This window comes from Gymnoscopelus braueri, assembly GCF_963280865.1.
Source record: "Gymnoscopelus braueri genome assembly, chromosome: 14".
Lineage (NCBI taxonomy): Eukaryota > Metazoa > Chordata > Actinopteri > Myctophiformes > Myctophidae > Gymnoscopelus > Gymnoscopelus braueri.
The window spans coordinates 20,786,307-20,796,573 of record NC_137619.1 but is presented as its reverse complement, the minus strand read 5'-3'; the positions used below and the strand labels follow the sequence as shown (position 1 = coordinate 20,796,573).

General features: G+C 40.5%; 1 protein-coding gene across 5 annotated transcripts in view; it reads right to left on the bottom strand.

Moving 5' to 3' along the window:
- Positions 1 to 341: 341 nt before the first annotated feature.
- Positions 342 to 10,267, bottom strand: part of wdpcp (WD repeat containing planar cell polarity effector) — a 103,467-nt gene continuing 93,541 nt past the window's right edge. For all 5 annotated transcript variants that reach the window (XM_080450263.1, XM_080450265.1, XM_080450267.1 and 2 more), the window contains 3 exons: positions 9,644 to 9,735; positions 3,035 to 3,066; positions 342 to 625 (listed from right to left, as the gene is read on the bottom strand). In XM_080450263.1, the coding sequence (XP_080306389.1) occupies positions 575 to 625; positions 3,035 to 3,066; positions 9,644 to 9,735 (175 nt within the window). In that variant the 3' untranslated portion in view covers positions 342 to 574. The remainder of the gene's footprint in view (positions 626 to 3,034; positions 3,067 to 9,643; positions 9,736 to 10,267) is intronic.

The following is a 10,267-nucleotide window of genomic DNA, read 5'->3' as shown; positions in this document are numbered from 1 at the left end:
ACACACACACACACACACACACACACACACACACACACACACACACACACACACACACACACACACACACACACACACACACACACACACACACACACAGGCAAGTGCACACACAATTACACATTCAGTTTCAAACACATATATAATACGAATACACACTACACATAAATACATGTGCATGTACGGTATACACAAATATGTATACATACCTTTACACACACACAGAATGAGCCCAATGAATGGACACGTTTAAACCATTGTCAATCTTTTGTGAAGGCAAAAAACAGTGTTTTAATCATGTTGCATTAAAACAATACTTTACCAAGGTAACATGTAACATGACACTATTATACACATTAACAATCATATTAGAACATATAGTATTTGGTATATAAATGTGAATTTTACTCAACTTGCTTATCAATCATGTAAATAGAAAACTAAATAAAGGATATTCCTAGTGTGATCGAACTGTAACACTAATAATCTGTTCCATACTTTAGAAAAAATGTTCTCTATAAAACATGTGTACAAAAATAATTTGGCCAGACAGTAGTGGAACTAAAGATTCATTTTAAACCAGTCCAAAATGAATCACTTTGAGTGTCCCAGGGTCTTCCTTCTCCTGTGAAAGAACAAGGCGAAATGTCACATCTTATAGTCTTGCAGTCTCTGTCTATACTACTGTAACTATACTTACATTATTTAACTTCTGTTATCCAAAGACTGTTTGCTGTGTAAGCATGCGCCACTACTACTACTGCTACTACTAGAAGGGGCACTCGGTAGATGGCAAATCTCCGCCAGAAGGCATGCCCTATACCTCTCTCCATCTTCCTATCTGTCTGGGGCATATGGTGACGTTTTGGAGTGTGCATGTATGAATAGGCATGAGGCAATGAGGGAAAGGGATATAATAAAGGACTGCATAATTGTAGTGCAACCAAAGTGACAGGCTATATGGAGACAAATCTTTGGACAGTGAACACAGTGAAAAGTATTTAGGCATGTTGTCATCACTAGGCCAAACATGACAGTACAGTTATAGTCTTATTACTAGGCTTTGTACTAAGCCCAATACATTGCAATATGTGTGTGCAACCCTAACAGTGTCAGTAGATCCTGCATGTAATTCCTCATTGTCATTCAATGCTCTGTGTGCTCTGTAAAGTGATTGTTAATTCCTTGTGTCAATGATGTTTGTATCACCAGTCAATCAAAGGTTGCGATTTGAAATGTGTCAGGTTTTTGCTGCCCCACAGTCACTTTACGAGTCCTTCATGAGAGACAGTAATGTCATTGACACTCACAGTGCTTTGTTAGCCAAGAGCGTAAAAGTACAGCAACTCATAATATAATAACAGCTCATAATGTAATAACCGTTCATATAACTTAAATGTAACAAAAGCTCATAATGTACTAATAAGCTCAAAATGTAATAAAATCATGAGTGCATTAACATTATAAAGGATTTTTGCATAATGTGGTAATTGTGTTACATTGTAATAACTGTTCATAATGTAATAACGGCTGATGAGAAAAGTGTTCTATTCGTAATAATCAGTATGTCAGTATCATGGTCAGTATCACTGTTAGTATCATGCCAGTATAATGGTCATTATCATGTAATTATCATTGTCAGTATCATGGTCACATGGTTGGTGTCAAGTCAATATAATGGTCAGTATCATCATGTCAGTATCATGGTCATTATCATGTCAGTATCATGGTCACTATCCTGTCAGTATCATGGTCAGTATCTGTCAGTATCATGGTCATTATCATGTCAGTATCATGGTCATTATCATGTCAGTATCATGGTCAGTATCATGGTCATTATCATGGCAGTATCATGGTCATTATCATGTCAGTATCAGGTCAGTATCATGTCAGTATCATGTCAGTATCATGGTCACACGGTTAGTGTCAAGTCAATATAATGGTCAGTATCATCATGTCAGTATCATGGTCATTATCATGTCAGTATCATGGTCAGTATCCTGTCAGTATCATGGTCATTATCATGTCAGTATCATGGTCATTATCATGTCAGTATCATGGTCAGTATCATGTCAGTATCATGTCAGTATCATGGTCAGTATCATGTCAGTATCATGTCAGTATCATGGTCATTATCATGTCAGTATCATGGTCAATATCATGTCAGTATCATGGTTGGTATACTAGTCAGTATCATGTCAGTCTCTTGTTTGGTATCATGGTGGGTATCGTGTCAGTATCATGAAAGTACCATGGTCAGTCCCATGGTCAGTATCATGGTCAGCATCATGTCAGCCTCATGCAGCATCATGGTCAGCATCATGGTCAGTATCATGGTCAGCATCATGTCAGCATCATGCAGCATCATGGTCAGTATCATGTCAGTATACTGACATGATGCTGACATGACACTGACCATAATACTGATACTGATACATGATACTGAACAATATGGGACGTTATTTCTCTATGAGCTGTTATTACATTATGAGCGGCTACATACGGTTCTAAATGTAACACATTATTATATAATGCAAAAATCTGTTATTACATTACCGGTATGCACTCATGATTTTGTTACATTATGAGCTTATTACATTGTGAGCTTTTATTACATTTAGGTTATTACATTATGAACCATTATTATGAATGTTTGCCAAGACTTTTCTAAAGTGCGCCTGCATCGATGTGTATCCGTGTGCGTCCCCTTGGCCTGTGTTAGTTTTGGTGCATGCGTTCGCAAATGTCAGTACTCTAAACGCGGCTAAAGACTAACTTAAGACAGCTCGGACGGAGTTGACAGTGTGTGGACAAGGATATAACGCTATATCGTTTTAAGGTATACTGTTGTATCAAGTAACTACGGTTATCTTTGTGTGACACTGTAGTATGAAAAAGTAGAATTCATTTAAAACATAAAAAGTTAAAATATGCCCGACAGTATATACTAAAATATTTCCAACATTTCTACTTGGGTGGAGATCGTTATGCTAAGTTAATATTGTCTACTCCAATGAAAAGGGTAATGACTTACATTTCCATCATCTCTGCCACCCAGGATGGTTTCTGTAAGACAGTGAAACATGGAAAACTGTCAGACATACATGGAAACAAGCCTTGACACCTGAACAAGTGGAGAAAACATACATACAATTTTCAAATGTATTTATTTTTTCTCTCCAGATTTCTTTTTCTCGCCGTCACTGTCAAATAAAGCAGGAAGTGCCAAGAAATTATCTTTATAAAAGTAAATGAACGTTTCTCCGACATTGGCTGTAATCTTTCACTGTAAAATATGCCAGAGAATAGACAACATAGAAAAAAAGAGTGATACAGTGGTAGGATATATGCCTTTAAAGGTAGAGGTTGACGGTTCAAACTTTGGCCTGATGTTTCGTCTAAAGTTTGCACTGGCTCTAATCTTTCTCTTAAGAGCATATATATGCCAGAACAAGTTGCAAAACACATTCAGTTATGGTTGATATTTGATTGAAGATTAAAGCTTTTAGATATATTTTTTCAATGTCCAAGCAACGCTGTGGATCAATGAAACAGTCAGTAGAAAAGACGCCATTGCAAGTCAGGCCTCTAGTCTGTGTGGTGGTCACATGTTAACTGAGTAATTAGGTTGATTGAGGACATACAGGCTCAGAAATCTCTGATCCTTTGTTTGTTGCTCCTGTTTGTGGCATTTCAAGTAAGGAAATGGTCAAACACCTTAGTAATGATTCAGTGATTATATGATGATTATTTAAATTGAATTGTTTTGCTGCTGTAAGTGGGTATGGTAGTGCAAGGCGGATTTGTAGTGGGTGGGACTCGGGGCGAGGCGTCTTCTACATTAGAAGAGATAATACAACCATAATACCTGATCTCAGCACTGGCCACAGTGGCACACCTTGCTAATCATTAGACTCCCAATTCACTACCCCTGGGAGTCTAGGTTCGACTCCCACTTTGGACAATACTTTTTCAAACAACCGCAGACTATTTGTTTTTCTCCGATAAAGTATAGTTTTGGACCGGACCGCGACGGAGGGACACAGTCTCAAGCAAACTTGAGCCACGAGAGGCACCACCGAGCGCGCCGAACGTTGCGAAGTTCGCTTTGAGCCTACTCAGCCCCGTCCGAGTTATGTACCGATAGGCACAGAATAGTAAATGATGTTGTGGGGACTGCGTTTGCCCAACTGACACTCAAAGTGACTACTGGCCAATCACAGCGCGTCTTACCCGGGACTTACACAACTCTCAACTTCCGCTACAAATCCGCAGTGCATTCCTAAAGCTCGCACACCTGCCTGCCTAATACTGTAGACCTGTAAGCTATATTTTGTAACCAGCTGTAAGGTTACTTAAAACCAGGAGATAACTGCACAGTGTGCTAACCCACCTGCATGCCATGAGTGTACAGTGGTACTTTCTCACACTTAATTTAGCTAATCAAACAGTGAGAAACTACGTAGTTGAAGGAGAAGATGAAGAAAGGAGATTGTTTATTTCATTTCCTACATTGACATGGGAATTGTATATAAAGTCATACTATATACTTGATTTGATGACTGTTTTAGTTTTGTATTGAGGCATTTGAGTCATTTTTTAAGCAGCCTTTTAGTTTTTTGTTTGATTTGATGGCTGTTTTAGTTTTATCTATCGAGTCTCTTGTGAGTTTTGAACCTAGGACCTTAAGCACAGCAAACGTGACTGGGAATAAAATGCTTAACCTTTTAGAATTTAGGTGGAGAGGTTTAAACATGTTAAACATCTTAAGTCATGGCTTCATCTTAACACCAACTGGTCATAGTTACAGTAAATTCTTACCCTGGATAGCCTCCCCTTTTGCTTTAGATACTACTCTTAGTGTACCCCTTGTCCCACGGTATGACGGTATGTATTGCTCCAAACTGTAAATAAGGATTTCCTTTCTTTGTTTTATGGTTGTTTGTACAGTATGTGCGTGTTGTCTTATTTCTCACATGAGGACCACAATGGGAACAAGCTTCGTTTTTTTTTTGTCTAATTCACGTGGCGTTTTTAAATGGTGAAATGGTTGTGATTTTAAAATCACAACAAATACCAATAAAGCATTCTATAGTGAAAGACAGAAAATGTTCCTTACTGGTCTTGAACCCCTTGAACCCCTTCTGTTTACAAAGCGTTGTCATTTACTCTGTGATTCAAAGACATGGAAGATACTGGGGACAACAAATGGCTTAAGCTCATAGTATTTAGATGCAAACACAACATGAATGGGAAATAAATACTTAACCGTTAGAATTTAGATAGTAGTAGTAGTCTTGAGCAACAAACAAACTTTGTGGGATTTAAATGTAGAATGAAAAAGGTTTGGATTGGTGGCTTTGAACCACTAACCTCCTGTTTGCGGTGTACCGTCCTATCCCCTGTACCACAGAGACACGGAAGACACTGGTGACAACAACGTACTTAACCTCTTAGGATTTAGAAGCAGACTGAAAATGTTTTGTGCACTTGTGCGTTTCCAGAAGACATTCCTTTCAACTGACCGTTTCATTGGATCCACAACGTAGGGACAAGACGTCTAAAGCTTTCTTTTCAATCAAAAATCAATATGAAAACCGATATGATGGTTCTTCCTTGGCCTCCTGGGAATGTGCATGTAAAAAATCGGTCCAATGGTGCCGGAAATTAGTTGTTCATAGACACACAGACGGACACACACGCGCAGGCGGACGAACGTACGGACAGGAGTGAAAACGTAGTCTCCAGGCCTTTGGCTATCCAGCTTGGCGGAGACAATTATAAGCTGAGCCCTGTAGTTGTGAACTGAATTCTGTTTGTAACACATTTTAGGGAGCATATTGCCTGTTTGACTTGAAATTTTAATTAAATCTAAATGCTACTGTCTGGACCCTGGTCTCTCTTGAGAATGAGACCTCAGGTCTAAATGAGATTACCTGTATAAATCATTCTATGCTATGACAACATAGTATATCCTGCTCCGATAGTGTATGACACCCTTCCAACATCAACAAACCTGCACAGATGGGGAATGTGGGAGGACCCACTGTGCAGTTTATGTGGAGGGAGAGGAACAATGGTGCAAATACTGGCGGGATGCAAGACTGCTCTTAGCCAGGGGAGATACAGATGGCATCATGACCAGGTCCTCAGAGCACTGGCTGACCTCTTCGAGTGGGAGAGACAGAAAAAGCGTCAGACCAATGTGAAACCAACACCATCCATCCAGTTCATCAGGAAGGTGGAGAAACCACTGTCCTCCAAGAAGACCAAGAAGAACCTCTTGCAGGCGGCACCATCGTGGGAGATGAGGGTGGACCTGCAAAGGAGAATACTCTTCCCCCAGGTTGTGCAAACATCGCTGAGGCCCGAATTGGTCATATGATCTGAGGAGGCAAAGAGGATCATCCTGATCGATCTGACGGTCCCATTGGAAGACGAATATGAAGAGCCTTCAGAGAGGAAATCTAGCAAGCACCAGGACCTCACCTGGTCCAACAATGCAGGGATAAAGGATGGCAGGCCTGGCTATTTCCAGTTGAGGTTGGCTGCAGGGGTTTCCCGGCACAGTCTGTGTGAAAGATCATCTGGTTGGCTCTAGAATAGGAGGGAAGAGTTGAGCTGGGGGCCAGGAGAAGATGGTCAGTGACTGGCCATTACTGCCAACTAGGGGATGTTGTGGTTCAGGGTCAAAACGCCCAGTGAAAGTTGTACGCCACCTGATGAGATCTTATCCAGGCCTAAAGCTACAGCCATGTGACTAAACGAGGTACTGTAGCATCAACATAGATGTATTTTACGGTGACCTGATTTCACCTGTTACTTTTGGTATATTTGTCTAAACTGCTGCCCATTTCAGCAAAAACATTTCCATGCATTTAAGTGACACTTCATCGCAAACTTTGATGATTGTTTCTTGTTCATATTCCCTCTTTCTACAGCTTTCTAATCTCAATATATTGTATTGAGATTGAAGAGAGATTGAAGTGCCTCCTGCTTCTGAGCATGCTGTTAATGTACAGTAAGCTCAGCATTTTGCCACCAATCCCTTCACTGTTAAAACAGATGTCAAATGGATATGGAATTAAAGCTCCCCCAGGTGATGTGTCCTACTTAAATGCCCCACATGGCATTTCAGGTCTCTATAACCTTAACCATCCACTTAAGTTTTACCGGTCTCAAACGACCTCTCTCTCTGATGCAAGCACAGCAGATGTTAACACAGTAAAATCCGAAGTGTTAATTTAATAGGCTAATAGGTTTAATAGGTTATCAATATTACTGTTCATTTTCTAGCTTAAGGTTGACACTGTAGACGCAAGGACCTTGTTAGACTTTATAGACAGAATGATGGCATGTGTGAACCCTGGTCCTATTATTGGAAGGAGGCAATGACAATTCAATATTACCATGCTTTTTTAATGCTGTGGCTAATCTCTTCCACAGGCTTAAGTCATTCTTTTTTCTTTTTGTTATTCACATAGTGCCACTCTAAGGCTTGATTCTTTTTACTTAGTTGTGCACTGGCGTCGTGTAAAGTACCAGAATTGGCCTATAAGCACACAACGCGTTGCAGTGCGACACATTATGACCTTGTAGATCTGTATAAATCATACTTAATGTTGCAGCAGTTCTGCAACCTCATGAAGCTTGATGTGGTGACATAGGCCATTTGTAGCAGTTTGTACAGAGACACTGACAAAGAGGTCAGTGATCTATAACGATCTGTCTTGTCTTCACTTGGTGTTAAAGAGTAAACATACTTAGAGATTGCACTTTATTGATCAATTGTTCAATCATTGCTGCAGCTACGGTACTTAAAGGTGAAAATTACAAAAAATTACAAGATTAAAAGAAAAGGCAAAAGGGGCCATGAGAGATTGTACAGTCAATACCTCTAATCAGTTTATACATACTCACACAGGAAAATTGTCAGTGTTAATTTAACTCGGAGAGTTTACAAATGTATCCAAATGGACCCTTACAGTCCATTTGATTACATTTGTTACACTGTTGGAGCTACAAATGGATAATAAGCACATATCTCCACCAGTCTGGGTTGCCTAGCCAGGGCTGTGTAAGTTGTGGTTTGCAGCCGTCAGGATGTAAGGAAGCTGGGGGGGGGGGGGGGGGGGCATAGCATTTGTACGGCAAATGACCCCTATGGCCAGAGGTGACTTTGGTGGCCAGAGGTGACTTGCTTTTGGAGGTGTGCTCTATAGATACAGGCCTCTCAACATGTGATTCCAATGTGTAAATTAAATTGGGTGTTGTGTTCATGATATATGTCATTTTTGTAAGAAATAAGCCCTCGGGCAAACAGTATGGAATATCAAAACCCTGTTTGATACTCATTGTTACATGACACACAAGATCATTTGTACCTAATTTGATTAAAAAAAAAACACTGTCAACAAACATTTGTAGCATTTATGGTGAAATCGCTTTTGGGTCTGCGTTGTTTAGAGGCCCGTCAATGTAGGATTCATATTTGGGGTCGATCTTATACTGCGTTCATGATTTTGGCCATTTGTTATAAAATTCTCACAATGTGTCACATCGCGACGTGTTGTGAGAACAAAATGCACCAAACCAAATGCACACTCACACACAGAGGCACCTAAGCGAAAAAACAGGCACAAATGCAGACACGTGCACACCCGCACACATACACACACCCGCAGACATACACACACACCACCAAAATGCCTGAATAGGTTCCATGCTCGCTCAGTAGGTGAAACACGTTGTCATCGTCACGTTCTGAATTCAAACCGTTGTCACTGACGGCGATCTCCCCCGCTCTGAGCCTGTTGTTAATATGGTTATGATTGACATTAAAACCCTGCCACCTTAACACTGATATTTAAAATGCCGATGCAAATTCCTTTTCCAATAGCCTACAGTGCGGATTACCGAACGACAGAGCGATTCGGTCCCGAGACAATTGCTAATCGCCTGAAAAATACAATTATTAAAATAGTAGAGAGCAAGGAGGGGTTTGGATATGTGGAAGGAAAGAGGGAGGCAAAAAAAGGGCAGAAGATGTCATGTTTCCCTAATAGTTATTTTCTGTAAATAACTAGCTCGTAATCACAGACATCTGGAGCGGAGAGCACTCGGGCTACGTTTTGAGTACAAAACAAGACTACATTTTGCCAGAGAATTGTTGTTAAGGGCTCATAACTGTGTCCCTGAAACAGGCATGTTGAGGATTACAAGTGGTGATTTGTTGTAATGGGCTGTCTCTCCTGCATCAGGTACTGATAAAAAGTGAATTTGTAGCAATGTGGCAGCTAGTTTGGAGAGTGTAAGAACAAAAAATAACGAGCGATTTTATAATTTAAAAAGACTGACCACGGCTGCCCTGTATCGATGAAGGTCTCTCTCATGCAGAACAGATGGCCACACAAACGTGCGCACACACACACAGGTATTCAGGGTGAATTAACCAATATACTGTAACAAGAGAGAGAAACATTCACACACACACACTCTCACACACACACACACACACACACACACACACACACACACACACACACACACACACACACACACACACACACACACACACACACACACACACACACACACACACACACACACACACACACACACACACACACACACACACACACACCTGCTTGTCTCCATGGCCAGACGGGATTGGCACCAAGAGCCGCCCGAACATTCTCCTCCTGCATCCTTCTCCGATTGGATCGTCCAACACCCCTGTGAACCAATCAGAAGATACCTGGCTTATCTAACAGCAGCACAGGGTTTTCTTTCTTTTTTTAAATCAAAACATCACAAAAGAAAAGTGAGTCGCTGTAGGTTTAGAAGTGTCATTAAAGATATACCACTGCATTCAGAGTGACCACAGTGGTAAAATAGAGACTGTAATGTCATATACAGTATGCGGCTTAAAGTAAAAAAAAGAAATGCTACCCTAATATAACCCATTTATACTGGAGGAACAGAACCTCTGTCATTATACTGTAATTAGTGCTGGAATAAAATGCCCGCTTCCTGCCTAGTTCAGGTGAGGAGTTTTGTATTCAATGACCTTCTGTGATTGAGAGGTTGCAGGGCCCATCCCCCGACTTTTGACATGTGTCCATCAACAGTCACATCCTCAATACCCTTGAGTGAGATCCAGAACCTCTGCCCGCTTCCTCACTGCAAATCTCTATGGATAACAGCATCCATACTATAATCTGAGACTAAATCTTTTCAAACCGATATTTTAAAAATATAATTTGGC